This window comes from Etheostoma cragini, chromosome 4, assembly GCF_013103735.1.
Source record: "Etheostoma cragini isolate CJK2018 chromosome 4, CSU_Ecrag_1.0, whole genome shotgun sequence".
In the NCBI taxonomy this organism is placed as follows: domain Eukaryota; kingdom Metazoa; phylum Chordata; class Actinopteri; order Perciformes; family Percidae; genus Etheostoma; species Etheostoma cragini.
This window is the reverse complement of record NC_048410.1, coordinates 13,807,448-13,825,576: the sequence shown is the minus strand read 5'-3', so window position 1 is coordinate 13,825,576 and position 18,129 is coordinate 13,807,448. Positions and strand designations below refer to the sequence as shown.

The window sequence follows — 18,129 nt, the reverse complement described above, 5'->3', positions numbered from 1 at the left end:
TCACGCCCTACTTTTTTTTTTTAAAACAAGATATACAGATTTTCACGTGAGTTAAATCAATGATTAAATCCTACACAAAAAATATAAAAAAAATGCAGGGCTGGTTTTAAATGTTATTAGCATTGATCTAATATCGGCACCACAAAGACAAGTACTGTAAAAACATTCAAGGCTTATAATCATTTCTACATAATGTAATTTCTTCAAACATTGCTATTCATCATTAAAAAGTCAAACATTCTGTAGTTCATCAACCCCCCCCCCCCCCCACAGTTTCTATTATTCTGCCATGGATTAAACATCTCACATAAATTATCATTTATCCTTGATTTCAATGCAAAACAAATTGAATAAAAAGCTCACAAAAAGTCACATGCCAACAATTACCACTCAGAGAAATCATGTGCCTCATTTGCGCACGCACGCACACTCACTCACACACACACACACTCTTTGAAAAAGTTTGTCAAATGAAATATAGTCATCCATCTATTTACATATATTTACATATACTTTATATAGTTTTTGTTTCGGTTTAAGTTCATGATTTATAAGTTTCTTTTTTATTTGGGTTCCCTCGGGGGAATATTCTGCTCTTTGCCACTGCGTCTGGCTCCCCGGTGTGGGGAAAATGGCTTGCCAGGATTTAGTCCTCTCTGATGCTCCCGAACCTTCAGCCCTCCGGATCTGACTTGGCCATTTGCCCCTCTAAAGGAGCGTAATGGTTGACGAGGCAGGCGGCTGTCTCCGGGTTTCTCTGGTTTGTCTGTATAACGCCTGAAGTTGGGCCGTGGCTCCTTAACCCTGTTGACCTTAAGCTCTTGCAGGGGTTGGCTGGCTGAGGAGGCGGGGGGGGATGGAGAGGGCGTCTGTGCCGCTGGCGGCTCCTTGGCCAGCCGCTGGCACACCTCTGCATAACTGAGCTTTCTTGCCACCTTGTTAGACAATAAGGGGTGGAGATGTAAAATAAATGATAAAAGAGACAAAAATAAATAACATGAGTAACAAACAAAATAACCACTTGAAGAAGATATGATCTAAAATACTCCATCATTAACACAGTGACCATTAAGTGGTAGTTTGAAGTTGCTGAAGATATTTTTTTTTTTTTTTTATTATACCTTGACGCTTGCCTCTACTCTTGAGACATAATTCAATCCAATCAAACAGCTGTGAATTCCATCTACTGCTGCCATCCTCCACAAAAGAAGTCAGCCAATTTCATACACAAGTTTTATATTAATAATGAGTCAACAGGGAGCTTTGAGCTGATGTTGCTGTGAGCTATTGGGAAACCCCTGATTGGAAGGCAGGCCTTACCAGCTCAGATGTTGGAGTTGGGGGAGATGGGGAAGGTGCTTCTGTAGGAACAGACTGGCTGCAGGTGGACGGAGCAGGTTCAGTGGCTGTTGGGGGGGCAGCCTGCGAGGACAAGGAGATTTCTTTCTTTGGAATAGGAGGTTCAGCTTTAACCTCTTCCTTTATTGGGGGAGAAATGCTAAAATTGACAAAAAAAGTGAAAGATAATTAATTTTCATTGTATGTGCCCTTTTGTATTCACAGACATTATTAGCTTGAAGTAAACTTTACCTTAAGACTGGTGGTGCCACTGTGAGCGGTGTCACAGGAGCAAGTGTAGCAACACGGGTTGCAGAATCTGGTTTCCTTCCAGCGTCTTCAGAGATGTTTGTGTTTTGGGTCTCGTTAACCTCTTGGCTCACATGCTGAAATAATCAAGAATTTTAAATGACGTGCATTTATACAACTGTAACTTAAATACTGGTTATGCAAGTCTTCAGATTAAAAAAGGTATGAAAGAGGACAGGGTTCTTACCTTGTTGGTCACCTTTAGGCCACGCACAACATCTGAAAGGCGTACTTCTGGCATACTTTCTCCCCGCATACTGACAACAGATCCCGGCAAAGGAGGAAAATTGGAAGCTGCCAGGTCAAACTTTGGTGGAGGTGGTACCTTGGTCTCCATCAAAGGGACAGGCCTCTGTAGTTTACATTAAAAGTTTTAGGCAAATATAAGACAAGTCACAGTATAATAAACTTGCCACAAAAATACTATACTAAGACTACTTTTTGATGAGACAATACAATCAGGACCTCCTTGGTCTACACGGGAAAAATCACACCGTTTAAAAAAATGAAATAAACAGGTAAAAAGAGGAAATATGCCAACCATGGTGTGTTCATCTTCTCTTTTCCTCCTCATGCCTCTGTGGCTCCCTCTCCTAAAATGAAGACAGATCATTTTACATTAAAAAGTTTTACACATGAAAGTTACATTTACATGTAAAAACACACTGCATGGAATGCAATGGGTTGCATTTCCCTGGAACTGATAGCAAAAACCAAAAATATTTGATTGTTACAACAACATAACAGATGAACAGAGAGTGACAGGACAAGATTCAAAAACATAAAATTATCAACACATAACGCACACCTTAATGCACATCGGTCCGTCAGGTTTTGGTCATATATCTTTATCTCCCTAGTGTTAATAAGCAGGATAATATTCACTTGCCTGGCCCGTGCAGCCCCACTTAGATATCCACTGGATAAGACGGCCTGTGGAGAAGGGTCTTTAAGGCCGAAGGAGGGTAGAGGAGCCGTCGCTGAAGTGGTGCAAGTCGGCGTCCCTGATGTCTGAAGGGGCTGTGGACTCAGGGGACCAGACAAGCTGTCCATCAGGGTCACCGGAGCCAAAGAAGAAGGGGGCATGCCTCCGGGCCTAGGGTGACCCTTAACATGGTTTCTGGGCACACACACACACACACACACACACACACACACACACACACACACACACACACACACACGTACACATTTCTTAAAGATTATCTTTTTGGGGCATTTTAGGCTTTTATTTTAAAGGACAGCTGAAGTGGGGGAGGGTGAGTGACATGCAGCAAAGGGCCGCGCGGTGGAAGTGTTATATTCAACATTTGTTTTTGTTAAAGGAAAAGAAATTTGCAATATTTCTAGCAATCAAAATTGCATACAAATCGACTATGAATGAGAGAGTTATATCATCGTGACTTGCACCTACCGGTTCCCACTCATGGGTCGGGTGTTGATGGAGCTTGAGTTTGCTTTGTAGTTCCCAGGACTTCTGTAACCATTTATAAATCCGCTGTGCGGGAAAGGTGCCTGGATATCACAATGGCAGCAGGAAATCAAATAAAGGCCATAAGCTCCATAAAAATGTCTCTAATGCTCAATACAATATATCTGTTAACGGACTGAAGCTGGGAATATCACATCAGTTGTTATATACACTGCTATGAGCACCTTGAAACAATGCATGTATTCTGGACAAAAATAGCATAACATTTCAATCAGTTTAATCCTGCGTTCAGGTTCTCACCAGTGGTGTTTCAAAGTAAGGTGTGACGGACGGGTTCCAGGAGGGAGACACCACCGGATATACAGGGTACTGCTGCTGAGGGCTGTACGCCTGCTGTATGTAGACTGGGGAGCCATACTGAGCCGGTGTTTGGGCATGCTGACTGTACACACTTGAGTCCACACTGCGAAAGCCATTCTTACCAAAGAATGTGTTAATGGCCTTAATGCGGGCCTGGGGGAGAGGGAAAGGGTAAGAAAGAAGATAATCAGGTAAGTTTGCTAGGAGTGAGGATGTGACAGTTCCACTGTGCCTATGATGTGTGCTCTTGTACATCGTACTTTAGTCCCCTCAGATCTCATAATCTCACGGTCATTAGGCCATACAACACTGCAGTGACTAGGGGAAAGAAAAGGGAGGGTGGGGGTAAAAGAGGATGAGGGACATTAGAGGTATGGTGTAGAAACAGAGATACAGCAGACTGATCAAGAGGTCTACAAATGAAAAATTTCCTCCCAGCCAGCCACAGTGCAAATGGGTCCTTCCAAGCGCGATACTGATCATCACTGGGGTTTTGACAGGAGCAGTAATACGTCTCTCAGAAGACTTATTTGGTTTATCAGGGGCAGACAAGGTCAAGTCAAAGTCCAGCTGAAAAAGAATGCATGAGATACTGTACCTGAAATGCAAAGGTAAATGCCACATTGTGATAAGAAAGGAGATAGGTGAAGAACAGTTCTGCCAAACACCTTTCTTATCAAGTCTCTGTGCACAGAAATCCCAAGGTCACTCCTGAGGCTACGGCTTAGCCAGACTAGTGCCGTGACAGCTGACCAACACAACTAGTGTTGTGTAACACCAGGCTTGCTGGGTTCCATACTACCGTCTAAAATAGAACCAGCAATAAGCAGTGATCCAGGCTGAAATAAAACAAAACCTTATAGCATACTGAACAGTAAGTGATTTATGCATTTTTAAGAACTCACCATAATTGGTTTTCCCTGGAACATTTTCACTTCTTCTCTTAGGTATCTGTAGGCCTGAGGACAATAAAGATAACAAGAAGAGTATTCACAATACTGTCAAATCTGTTTCAAATCTTCCCAGAGCACTAGTGTGATGTTCAGTGCATACAATTGTAAACTTGTTACTTGCACATTAAAAGATAAAGTTGCTGTAATAAGTCAAACAAAAAGTATCCCTTATACTGCATACCTAAAACAGCATTAAACAAAGTTTACAAGCTACGATAATCAAGAATTGTCAAATCCAAATCTTGCACCCTCACCAAGGTCATGGAAATTCACCTTTGGTTTCCAAGAACAATGGAACCAGAGCAAATGACAGCCACATTTAATGCAGACCTTATATTGTAAATGTTAATAGAAAAATATATATGCCATGCTAATAAAAAATTAAATAACCATTAAACCAAAAATGTAACTGTGTAACTTAGACAATACTAGGATTATACATCAAAGTTAATCAAAAACAAGCCCTGTGTTTAATTAATGTTGATACGTACCTGTTGTGCATCCATATCTGACTGAAATGTTATGTACCAGTTGCTGTTGTGTGCAAACTCTGTGCTTAACACTATGGGGCAGTTTTCACTCTCAAAAAGAGCCTCCACTTCCTGTGAATAAGATGCAAGGCACATATTACACATTTCTCCCTCCAAAACTAGACTCACACATCTCCAATCAGGTCACCATGCAGGCTCTATGATAAGTTGTAATGAGCCCTTATATACCTACTATAACAAATAAATCCACAGTTTTAACATCAAAATGCAGTGAGGAACATACTGCACATCACTGTCTAAAACGGACTTCTTGTCAACAGCTTTGCCTGAACACAGTGTGAGCAAGAATGAGCGTGCGGGAGCACCTAGTTTGTATGATATACTTTACAGTAAGATGGGTTGGTTTTGTGTAGGACTGTACTTAGTATTCAGTATGGAACTTTTACCTCAACTGGTGTAGTCTCTGGCACCTCTCTCAGAATAATGATGCAGCGACTGTGGTTTGGCCGAACCTTCTCTCCAGTTTCATCAACTTGCACCATGGGAGAGGCTATAACAAAGACACATCCTAATCTATAAGTAACTTTAGGTTCCCTTAAACAACCTACATGACATGCTCTTGGAGAATATGCATCTGTGTCTGGCATACATCTTCAGCATTTAAGAAAAAAAAGTAATTCATAAGGCTAAAACCATTTAATATTGACTGGTAAGCTACAAACAATATTCAATGTTTTCACCCTCGGAAAACGTTTTGCAGAAGTGGTAAGCATCAGACCACAATTAACAACTGCAGGATACCATTAACTAGGCTTGAGCCAGTGTAAACATTTTCAAACCGTTTGATATCAAGCCCAACACTGGTATATCTAATTTTATCACTAGGTGTTGCACTTGACTCAGGCGCTCCCGAGTGAGGCCACAATGAGAGTGTAGCGATTCGAGTAAATTGCTGTCAGCCACTAGTGGCTATCTTTGGTTAGTTTGTTTATAAAAAGAAAAAATAAGTTAATCCGGGTTTTTCGGCGGTGAGATGGACCCGTTTCAGGTGAGGGTTGGCCTCCGCCAGGGATGCGCTTTGTCCCCGCTCCTGTTTGTAGTGTTTATGGACTGGACATCGAGGCGTAGTCGGGGTGGGGAGGGGTTGCAGTTTGGTGGGTTCAGGATTGTTGCTTTTTGCAGATGATGTGGTCCTGATGCCACCATCGGCTTGTGACCTTCCGCACTCACTGGATTGGTTAGCAGCAAAGTGTGAAGCGGCTGGGATGAGGATCAGCACCTCTAAATCTGAGGCCATGGTTCTCAGCAGGAAACCGATGGAGTGCCTTCTTCAGGTAGGGAATGAGTCCTCACCCCAAGTGAAGGAGTTCAAACCCCTTGGGGTCTTGTTTGCGAATGTGGGGACCATGGAGTGGGAGATTAGTCGGAGAAATGGCGCGGGCGGTATTACATTCAATTTATTGCACCGTTGTGACCAAAACAGAGCTGAGCCGGAAAGCAAAGCTCTCAATCTACCGGTCAGTTTTCGTTCCTACCTTCACCTATGGTCATGAAGGCTGGGTCATGACCAAAAGAACGAGATCCAGGGTACAAGCGGACTAAATGGGTTTCCTCAGGAAGGTGCCTGGTGTCTCCCTTAGAGATAGGGTGAGAAGCTCAGTCATCCGTGAGCTCAGAGTAGAGCCGCTTTTCCTTAGCTTTGAAAAGAGCCAGTTGAGGTGGTTTGTGCATCTAGTAAGGAGCTTTTGAGCGTCTCCCTATGGAGGTGTTCCAGTCACATCCAGCTCTTGATGTGGCTCTGGAAAGGGAAGTTTGGGTTCTTTTGCTGGAGCTGCTAACCCCCACGACCCGATACCGGGTAAGCGGACGAAGATAGAGGGCGTTATGTTAATCAAGTTGTCATATTACTTATTGCCAGTGTGGGACAAGCTACTTGGAAACTGTAGAGAGCTAAGATACCAAATAATCTACATTTAATGAAGCTTCACTACACTGAAGCTAACGTTATCCACGAAAGAAGCTAAGCTACAACAACAAAAAACAATAAAAGAGCTAAGCTACTAAAAAAACATTTTATTCAGACAACAGCAACACTACTGAGACGTAGTTACACTAGTAACGCTACTGCCCAACACTGCTTGCAATATAAATTGGATTTAGTTCCTTTATACCGCCGGCAGAGGTTGCTAATGTAGGCTATTTGTCAGAAGGTGTCATGGTGAAAATTGCCAGTTCAACTGGTTTGCATACAATCAAACCGGTTTAGCGAGGTACACTGTACAAACCGGAAAAGGACCCAACTTTACCCTTAACTTAAGACCTTCTTTATAAACCCAATGTTGTTGTGAAAAAAAGTTTTATTTAGTTCAAAACATTTTAAAGTTGTTTATGGATTCTGTCTGTAAGCTAATGTGTCAGTGAAACTGCAAGCATTTGTAAAACACAGACAGAACAACAGCACTGGTACCTCGCAGTATATCCAGAATGAGGTCTATGTCAGTGGTGAGGGCTTTGATGTCCTCCATGCAAGCAATGGTCCAGATGGGAACAAACTGATCACTGTCCATCTGGGATATCAGGTACAGGTCCTTAGACAGGTTCTCTCTGAAAATAGTCAAAAACAACAACATTGGACTACAAAAACATTCAAAATGCCAAACCAATCAAAGAATTAAATCAAGTAAATGGCTGTCTAACCAGGGATTTCTAACCCTAAATAAAAACACCTCAGGTATGTAATAAGTTACATTATTATGGAATCAGAGGACTAGCACTTAGCTGGTTCAGAAGTTATTTATTTGGCTGACAGCAATATGTAAATATTAAGGAACAAATTTCCATAAGAAAACCCATCAAATTTGGAGTCTCCCAGGGATCCATTTCGGGCCCTCTCCCCTTAATGTTATATATTAATAACTTCCACCATGGTTTTACACAAAGTTTTATTTGCTGACGACACAAATTTATTTATGTCACATAAGAGTCCAGTTGGACTGCAAGAAATACTAAATAGAGAATTAAAAAATGTAGAAATCTGGTTTCGGTGTAAAACTCTTAACATAAGACAAATTAAATTGAATTAAATTTTTCATTTCAAGAAAAATCTAACGGAAAACAAGCATTTTGTCTAAAAATAAATGAACAAATAATTGAAAAGTAAACATCACTAAATTGGTCGGAGTCTATATCAGTCAATGTTTAAATTTCAAATCCCATGGGCCGTCCTCTAGCTCACCCAGGAAGAGCGTGCGCCCCATGTAGGCTAAGGCCTTTGCAGCAGTTTGAATCCAACCTGCGGCCCTATAGTGTGTCATCCCCCATCTCTCTCCCACCTTCTATCCACTGTCACTTGTAAATAAAGGGAGAAAGCCCCAAAAAATAACCTAAAGAAAAAAATGGACGTGGAACAATAACAGTGCAAGGAAAAAGAGGAAGCCGGAGAAAGAAATAAGACAAGCAGAAAAAAAAAGTCTGCTCGTTCTTCCTCTACCGCAAATGGCTATAGAAAACTACAATTAATGATACAATTTCAAATTGCATATTGATCATCTAACCAAAAAACTAACTAAATATTTTGGACTATTTTTTAAAGTAAGACATTTACTCCCACACTCAGAATCATACAGTCATTAACAAGGTCTGAGCCCAATAGCCCCACTCGTCCTCTATTTCATCGCCTTGGTTTATTGGGGCTTACTGAATATAAATGTATATCCTAATGCTTGCATGATATTCAAGGTCCTTCATAGGTTAAAACTACCGATTGTGTGAGCTTCTTCCAATTAGTCGAAATAAATAAATGAATGAATATATATATATATATATATATATATATATATATATATATATATATATATATATATATATATATATATATATATATATATATATATATATATATATATATATATATATATATATATAAGGCAATTCAATTATTCATTACTGATGTTATTTTTGTAGCCACACACACAATAAAGTATATAGGGGGCAAACAGTGTAAATAACTCTTCCAAACGGTTGCAATCTATGGTATAAACTAAAAGACTTTGAAAATTGCTTTACTACTCACCTAGAAAAGCAGAACTCAAGCTGTTTCTTCAATGACTCTCTCAGGCTCTCCTCAGATATTGGTTGTTCCTTAGAAGCATTACCCTCTATGGCTGACTCGCATTGCGGGTCAAAGAGTAAATACCCTATGTCAGGTTGGTCAACGCCATTCACAATGCCCTTTGCAAGTACAGGTGCATAGTCAGCAGTGCTGTCAGGATATTCAGCGTTGTGTCCTTTTCCCCCTGAAGAGGGGACGTCTGAGTAACCTAAGATAGACCAGGCAAGCAGGAAAAATGTTAGTGAAATAAGTTATGTTTAGACAAAAGCATCTAATGTTCTAAAGAAACATAAGCTTTGTATTTGTTGCATAACCATGAGGAGAATAGTACAAAAAATGTCTATCTGTAATTATATTGGTATCTTTCAATAAATATTATACATGCCTACACATGTCCCACAGCCTATCCCCATACTTTAGTGCTGTACCAGTTAGGTGTGTAACGGCTCACTAAACGGTTTGGATCACGGTTTTGAGTAACATGTGGATCAATTTTCAGATTAGCAAAAAAGGAGGGAATTTAAATGATTTATTAAAAATGTAATAAATTTATCTGTACATTTCTGTTAAATAAAAGCAATATTCAACAAAAAAAATTGGAATGCCCCAAGAGGTTTACCAATTTCAAGTAAACACCATTTAGTTGCCTGTTTTAGTGATAACAGCATCGCTGCAAGTGCTAGTTTGTGTCTACAGACTGTTGTACGTAACGGTATTCCTCTACAGTGAAATACAGTAACACCTTTACACCGTTTAGCTGTCAGCATTTTAACCGTGTTTAAACCAGCTACAACCTCCATCCTACCAACATCAACATTACCTGCTGCCAAGTATAACGTTAGTGTTAGTGCTAGTGCTATCCTACCCTTCATGAGACATTCACATGAACAGAAATTTGCTTTGGCGTTATCTTTTCCCAGCAACTCTTGATATAAATTAAGAAACAGTGACAGTTAAAAATGGATTTCACACAGTAATTATGGTTAAACATTGCAATTAATTTGTGGTTCACATTCAGAACCGTGAGTGGATCAACTATGGTCCGTTACACCACTAGTACCAGTGCAGGGGGACAGGGGTTTAGTTTGCATTAATGGCCTGAGGGGAAGATGGAGATCAATTGAAGTTTGCTGCACACAGAACTGAACAAGCTCATACCGTCGGCCATCTCAGCAGGAGGGGGGTAGGTCGGCAGCCAAGGAGAATTCTCCGTCTCCTCTGGGATGTCATTCTGGTGGGCAGGAATCTCCTGCCAAACTTTAGCATTGGGGTTCAGACCCGCTCCCTTTGTGGTGACCTGCATGATTATAAGAATAGAATGCAAGTTAAAGTAAATAGTTTTGGGTACACATAATATGCAGTATGTTTCAAGAAACAAAATAGTGCAGTTAGAGCAGAAAGAAGTGTTTTGGTTTTTGAAACCGTGAGATTTTACATGATTGGATGTATTTTGGTTAAGTCAAACACTTAGATGCGTGGAGTTGCCTGCAACTGGTTTCAGACATACATGGAACAAAAAATACACACGCCTCTTGCGATCACCACCTATGTAACTACATGCTTGGTAAATTCAAAAACTCAAAAAAAAAAAAAAAGAACCAGAAAGAAATTCAGGAAAAGCTAAGTAATTAATAAGCTATGAAAGCAGTATTTACATAATGTGGCAAGCCACCCACCCATTCCTTCAAGTTACTACTACTGCACATCATAACTCAACTAACCCCCTTTCCTGCATCATAGCCAATCCAGTTATTAAAGCTAGTTCATCCGAAATCCACACACACACGGCGCAAATCCACCTCTGAGCTCTAGCATTACTTAAAGAAGGCATTTTGACATGACATCTATTGCAAAACCTCGGGTGTGTTTCAGTCATTGATGCTAAACCAATACATGAATCTTATACTTGAGTCCAACCTGTAAACTTTCCAAAATGTGGTTACAATTTACCGGCTTTGCGCTGGCTGTGAAGCTAAGTGACGTTAGCGTTGCTCTGCGGAAGATAGAGCACATGGTGTCCGACGTGCCCACACAACCATATGCGACGATATTCAAAATCGTTTCTCTAACTTTTCTTCTGGACTCAAGGCGTCTGTGGTTAATTGTTAAACTATCCTCTCGTGGTTCCCTTTACAAAGTTGACGTCTCCGCGGCTTAACGTTATTGATATGATGACCTTTATCACGGAACATTACAGTTGTGCAACACAGCTAACATTTAACACAAATCACGTGTAACGTCAATAACTTAGTCGCTACATATGAAAGGTAAAATAATGAATCGATGCATTTACAGCGACTGGTTATGCAACATAACAGATTTCCCCAACTCATTATGTCCCAAACACGTTGGCAGGATAAGCTTGTTTGGTGTTTCGCAGTCTACCATACTGTGACTAGCGACTCCATAAATACCTGCCTTTAGCTTGCTAACTAGCTTAAGTTGACTAACATACCACACCGGCCTTACTTTACACTGCTAAACTGAGCTAATTTGTTTGACAAGTTGACAGTAGCATGATTAATTGTCCATGTATGTAATAAAAGCAGTGTTTTCGGAGCACAAACGTTAAGTGTAGCTAACCTTACTACAATGGCGCAGTTTGGGCGAGCTTAAGCAGCACGAGTCAAACGGGAAGGACGCAAACAGGTTGTCGCATGTTAGCTAGCGTGCCCGCATCCAGGCCCCAACTCACCATGCTGCTTCGATCCTCGTCTTCTTACGATGACCTCCTCAACTCCAGTTGCTAGATTTAATTGTCCTGGTGGTTTTATGATTTGGTATGGCTTTAACTCTTAAAAATGATTGGCCGCAAGTATTTCGAGTGACCCGTCGTCGTAACTACCGTCTCCCCGGTAACGTAATTCCAATGACCGAACTGCCCCAGTGCTCCAAACGGTGCGTCCGCGCGGACCACAACTTTAAAAGCTTTTAGTTTATAACAATAACGGCTCTCTCGCTATTTTTTGCAAAATAGTTTCCCATTTGATGAAATATGTTCTTCAAGCTCAATTCCTCCAGCTTCGAGGCACCGCTCATCCAGCATGTGACATCTGCGTCCTCTGTCTGCCACAGTCCGTCCCAACAGACTTTACTCCGCCTCCACCTTCTTACCTCCCCGGCAACAGCAATGCTACACCGCACGTAGCAACCAGTCCATGGTTGCAACGATCGACTGACCCCTGTGAGGTCACTATGGCTGCTGGAGCCGAGTCGATGCTCTTATGAGACCTGCCTTATCTTGTAATAACGATATTGCACAAAACGTTAGTTTATGTAATTGATCTATATTTCACCCATTGCAAAAACGAGTTAAGTATTACTGGCGGCTCCCTGTTGACGTGTAGTACCGGTCCGGCTGAGTGGATAGGACAAACTTCTGTCCTTCAACAGCAGCTCCAGTCCACCACCGAAACTGTTTGTTTAAATGTTATCTTTCCACTCTGTTCACTTTCTATTTAAACAGTTTGAAGTGAGACAAATCACAATATTAGATTTGCTCCAATAAAATTAAAATACATCTCATTACGTTGTTTTTCTCATCGTCACACAATGGATAGCGTGGAATATTATTTATCTTTTATTAATTTCAAAAAAATAGTAGAAAAAAGGGATTCACGTGACTATCATACGGGTAGTTATCATACATTTACTTAAGTAATGCTCCCAGACTTTTGATTTAATGCAAATTATATCCATTCCTGTTTCTCACCATTAACAAATGATCAGGTCCCTATTCAATGCGTGTTATAACACTTAATAGACCAATTAAGGGATGTTAATTCAGTTAGTTCATACATAAATGGCTATGTACCCAAATTAGCTGGATCATAATTACAGTCTTGGAAATTATACAAGTAAACAGTAGTATGAAAGGTCATTGCTAGTGTGCCTTGAACATGTAATGACCACGTCTTGATTAAAAAAAACAACTGTTTGATTAGAACTTTGTGCTGGAATTGATTTGCACTAGATCTTTTAAACACTAAGGTAGGGCTGCAGACATGTGATCACTACCTTAATTGATTTAGATTTCACTTGATTACATCACTTCTTATTGTTTTGACGTATAAAGACTAGATGGAGTGCAGAGAGCTCATGTGATTGCTAGTGTAGCTCCTCCCACTACTAACTTGAGCAGTCTTATTAACCAGAATCTGTGAAAACACTTGCAAACTGTATGTCTCAGGGCCTTAACACTTTTAGAGACAATACAGTTTACTTACATTCAAACTTATGAAAAAAGAGAAGTAATGGTAGTGAAGTGGACCCCACTGAAGTATACACAAAAAAACCAAATAAATGTTTTTTTAAATGCGCAGCGACCTCTTTAATCAGACACCCAATTAAACTGACTTAAAATCGACTAAGTACACACAATTGCTTTACTGTGACAATAGCCTACTTATACTTTACTGGTGACAAGGTTTGTGCACTTATTTCAGATAGAAAGCGAAACAATTTTATTTCCTTCGGTATTTAACAAGACTTCATTAGATTAGTGGAGGTCATTTTCTTGTCCTACAGATGTGAGTTATTTGCACACAAACTTAAAAATCCCGCTTTCCCCAAATCATGAAGAGTTTAAACAGGTTCTCTCATTACGCCTTGGTGGGCCCAACCATCTGTGACGCCTGCTGGCTTTGTTGCAGTTGCTGGATCTTCACATTCATTACTTCAATCACAGCTGTAAGAAAGAACACAACGTGTAAAATTAAGGTTTTCCACTTATAGGTGCTCTCTTTACTGTCCGCGAGCTGTCTGTCCCCAGAACGCACTGTAAAAGTTAAAGAAAAAGCCCAGGGTCTACAAATGGCAACAACAAAAAAGTGTGTCTACCACAAACAGAGAATACTTTGATCGTCAACAAGAAGTAACATCCTCCAACATAACTTAGAGCACCTTTAAAACGCAACAACAAATTTTATTTGTACAGTAAAATGCTACTTGTGTAATGTTAATAACTTTAAAGTGACATTTGTGGTTTGGGGACATTTGAGCGCAGCGGCTCGAGTGATGCGTTTTATGTCACTCGCTGAGAACGGACAACAGCAGTGTTCAGCTTTGGCGTTGAAGAGGACCTAAAGAATTACAAGATAATTACCAATTCTGAAGAGTCCATGTTTTTTTATAATGCTCCATGTCCTCCTTGATTTGATACGATAAATGCTACTTGCAACTGTGTAGGTGGTGTGTGATCACCGAAAGAACACCGAATACAACTTTAATTTTATTTGCAAACCCCTATGCAAAATAACTAGTATTCATTTCTTTTAAAATATGCTTTGGACTTGCCCTGACATATCCATTATATTAGTAAAAAGATAAGGGACTTGTAGCATTATAATATATGGCTTTGAATTGGAAAGATGGGATGACATTTAGTTGAAAAAATTAGGAAGTAGAGATATCTACATGGTTAACCTGAGTTGGAACATCAATTAATAAGTAAATTAAAACTGGTTCTCCATTCCAGTGTTTCCTCTTTTTATTCTCAGCCGAGCACTGCCTTGAGTCAATGAACAAGGCCCCTGTCTGTGGTGAGTCCACGTCTGTAACAGCAGGACAGCTGCATACCATTTGCTAAAGTCAATTAAACAGGTGAAGATCACAAAAACAGGCTCAGTAGTAAACGACACAGTGTCGTACTGCAGATCTGGTGTTTTTAGCTCAGCTACACAAAGAATGTTTGGTTAAAATAGACTGGCAAGGCTGTTTTGCTCTCATTGTTGGCTGTAAAGTTAGCTGGAAGTGAATCTAGCCTTGGTGTGTTTCATGTGTAGTGACTGCGTTGGACTCCTTTTTAAAAATAGCCTTTTGAATGCTTGTCAGCAACCCGTTATTTGGCAAGTTAGGAGGAAATTTGGCATGCAGTTAACACACTAATCCTAATTTTGTTTTGATGAAAACAACTCGTGGCAGTTTCTCGTGGTGTTCACCGCCGCAGAGCTTGAGGTTCAGAATCAGCTTTATTTGCCAGCTATGAGGAATTTTGCTTTGGATCGTATTGCTCACAATGGGCTTACTCATACAAAACAAACAATATATACACACAATATAAACAGAAACAATATAGACAGGTCGTGAAAATAGTGCATTTAAGAGTGCAAAGTATGCAAGGAGTAAATTATAATCATGAGAGTGATTTTAATTATGGAGCATAGTGCAAATGATGCTGAAATAAATAGTATTATGTTATTATATAAGTATCAAATTACAACATGAACAGTGTAAACAGCTCTGAAATAGAGAATGATTAAAAAAGAATAAGTGGAACCAGTAAACAGACTGTTTAGAGACAGTGTTGCTGGGTTATTGCACAGGAATTGAACCTGTGTGAGAACACCGGTTCTCACACAGATCCCACTTTAACCCCCGGATATCTATAAAGAATGTAGCTTACCTTGTTTCATGGCATGTTTTTCCTGAAGGGCTGGCTGAATTTTCTCTATCTGCTTTGTAAGGAAGTCTATTTTGCGTTTGAAGAACGCCTTTGTTTCTTCCACATTCTACAGAGACAAACAAATACGGAGTATAAATACACTTCACATAAGAGTTTTTTTTATTTGAATACATTATTTAGTAAAAGATTAAATTATTTATGGACTTTCAAATGTAAAAAATATATTTGCCTTTTCAACATAGTATCCTGTCCCCACATCCACTAAAACATGATCCACGTCATTTAATATTCCAGGGACGTACATCTGAGAAGAAATGTCAAGGACAAGTATGCATGTCTCAAGAGACCCATAACTTCATTTAAAGCACATCACACAAAACTCCAAAACATGAGATGCTGGTTATTCTACTGTAAAGTAAGGATACCGAGCTGGTAAGTGGCACAAGCAATTCTTTTCCTGTATGAGAAAAGAGAGGAGGAAGAATTCACATGACTTCAGCTGCAGAATCATCGATGTATGGGATTATTTCACAAACTTTCATCAAACAAACATTACACCTTTAAAACCATAATGCACATTCAGAACCCATCATTTTTGTGAAACACACTGCTGTACATTGAGGCCTTCTTATAGTTTGTTATATAAAATGATCCTAAGCTTTGCAGAGCTTGCTAAATGTTTTCATTATCACTATTTCAGCTTATTGAAGAGGGTAGCTTTTATCATAGTAAATGAAGAACCATTATTGAGCTACATATGTTTTTATCAACCATTTAAGTAACTGTTAACCCTCTGAGACCTGTGGGAGTGTCAGTGCTTTGCGGTCTTTAAGAGGCTGTAGCGGGCTGGGTTCTATAGCTAGAGTGAAGACACTAGTGAAACTAAGGCCTGAGGCATCCATTGGTACCAACCATGTCATGCTTGCTTGCGGTAAAGGGGACTAAATAATGCTACAAACTCAGGGTAAATTTTGGCGAGGGTAAAACTAGCATGGCCATATTTAAAGGAGTCCTTTGACCTCTCACTACAAAAAAGCTGAATGAAAATAGATTCTATGGGTACCCACGAGTCATGAGTTATTTGCCCCATGCAGTATAAATGTTGTACTCGCCCATTGTGCAATTGTGTATTTAAATATTTCTGCAACCTGGAGTTGCGTACATTGGGTATGACTAGAAAGCTGAGATCATGTGGATTTAATGAACCCAATTGTATTCATCTGTGATGTTAGTCTTCAAGGTAGTGAATTCATTGTAGTGAGACCATTTTGTGTCACTGTATAAAATTACCTGTTGTGACTCTTAGGATAGTCACAGCCTCACGACACTTTCCAACCATGAACTAGAGACGCTATGGCTTTTCTAGGTTTATTGACAATAAGGGGACTTTTAAACAGTTTCCAAAACAGTGATCTTCACCCCGTTAAAGTTTTTTCTTTCTACACAAACCTCAAAATGTCAAAAGGTTGTTTAAACCAAATCACAGCATTTTTTTTTTAATGGTATCTTAGTATGGCATTTTGGATTTTTTGTAAACAATTTTTATCAATTCTCAGGTGTTTAGAGTTGGCTGAATGTTGCACCAAATTTTATTTAAAAAATCTGGTATTAACCCAAAAATTGCTGAAACTTATAAGACTAAAGGAGTATAAGAATTGCGTCATATACTTCAATCATTAAGCCTAACAAAAACACAGTTTATTACAGATTAGTGTCTATAAAAACCTGACACACCGTCCTGAGCTGCATCTCACATTAATCTTTATGTTCCTAGCTTTCGTTGGCTGTACACAACTTCTATACGGCATCTACTGTAGACCTGCTTTCACCCCTAAGGATCCCTAGTCTCTTCCCTAAAAAGACAAAAATGGGTCTATGTGGGTTAAAAACTTGGCGGGGCACAAGGTCTTACAACTTTACTCACCCTTGTTGTTTTTGTTCAGGACGTTCATACTATCTTTTGCTTCAACATATTTCGTCTGGACAACTTTGAGCTGACCTATTGAAGACGTCAAGAACTCAATCTCCTGCAAAACATGTACAAAACAACCGACGTTAGAGAGTAGATACACAAAGCGACCACACCTGAATCCTAAACTGTAGACGTCTAAACAACAAGATATGTCCACAATGAAAATTTCCAGGATTTCTTTTATTTTACTTCTGTCGAAACACGTGTAACGACGAGGGGCAGATTCGCTAGCACGTTAACAACACCTTGTTGACTGGATACACTTAATTACCGTTAGCGTCAGATGTGCTAGCTCGCTACCCCACCCTCCCGTTTTAATTTAGATTATCGCCTTCAGAAAATCGAAATCTGACAACACAGTCACAATTGAAAAACGCTAGCTTAACGTTTTAACATTACCTGATCTAATTGGGTTTTCAGTCCCTCTAATTGAGGCAGGGAGAGATCTGTGAGATTCACCGCCATGTTGGAAGCGCGATGCCAAATGACACAGACCGTGATTGTGTTTCCGGGTGATGGAGGTGGGCTGTCATTGGTCTGAAACTACGCCCCCGTGTGGACAAGACATGAAACGCACCTGCTTCTTTATTTTCACTTGCATGTCTAGCATGTTAAAAAAACGCTTGAAACAGGTGTTGGTGATTAAGTGGTTCTAAACAACACATTTTCTCACTCTAAACGCATATCACTTGTATAAAATATACATAAATGTAAAAGTCATTATATTGAAGTTTAGTTCTCACAATATAAAGAATAAACT

General features: G+C 39.8%; 2 protein-coding genes across 3 annotated transcripts; both read right to left on the bottom strand.

Moving 5' to 3' along the window:
* Positions 1 to 560: 560 nt before the first annotated feature.
* larp4ab (La ribonucleoprotein 4Ab) lies at positions 561 to 12,137 on the bottom strand. 2 transcript variants are annotated; one of them, XM_034870585.1, is made up of 15 exons: positions 11,690 to 12,137; positions 10,153 to 10,291; positions 8,956 to 9,202; positions 7,351 to 7,487; positions 5,330 to 5,433; positions 4,884 to 4,994; positions 4,345 to 4,398; positions 3,380 to 3,592; positions 3,062 to 3,162; positions 2,537 to 2,767; positions 2,189 to 2,240; positions 1,835 to 1,999; positions 1,588 to 1,724; positions 1,321 to 1,495; positions 561 to 935 (listed from the first exon to the last, which is right to left on the bottom strand). In XM_034870585.1, exons 1-15 carry the CDS (start codon positions 11,690 to 11,692, stop codon positions 564 to 566), a joined length of 2,241 nt encoding a protein of 746 aa, XP_034726476.1. In that variant the 5' UTR covers positions 11,693 to 12,137; the 3' UTR covers positions 561 to 563. The 2 variants fall into 2 exon arrangements, with proteins under 2 accessions (XP_034726476.1, XP_034726475.1); XM_034870584.1 differs by having other exon boundaries at positions 1,321 to 1,498; positions 1,591 to 1,724; positions 11,690 to 12,135.
* A 1,332-nt stretch (positions 12,138 to 13,469) lies between these two features.
* pfdn5 (prefoldin 5) lies at positions 13,470 to 17,946 on the bottom strand. Its single transcript, XM_034870591.1, has 6 exons — positions 17,769 to 17,946; positions 17,322 to 17,424; positions 15,823 to 15,854; positions 15,627 to 15,701; positions 15,398 to 15,503; positions 13,470 to 13,681 (listed from the first exon to the last, which is right to left on the bottom strand). The coding sequence occupies exons 1-6, from the start codon at positions 17,832 to 17,834 to the stop codon at positions 13,596 to 13,598; spliced, it is 468 nt and encodes a 155-aa protein (XP_034726482.1). The 5' UTR covers positions 17,835 to 17,946; the 3' UTR covers positions 13,470 to 13,595.
* Positions 17,947 to 18,129: the final 183 nt, after the last annotated feature.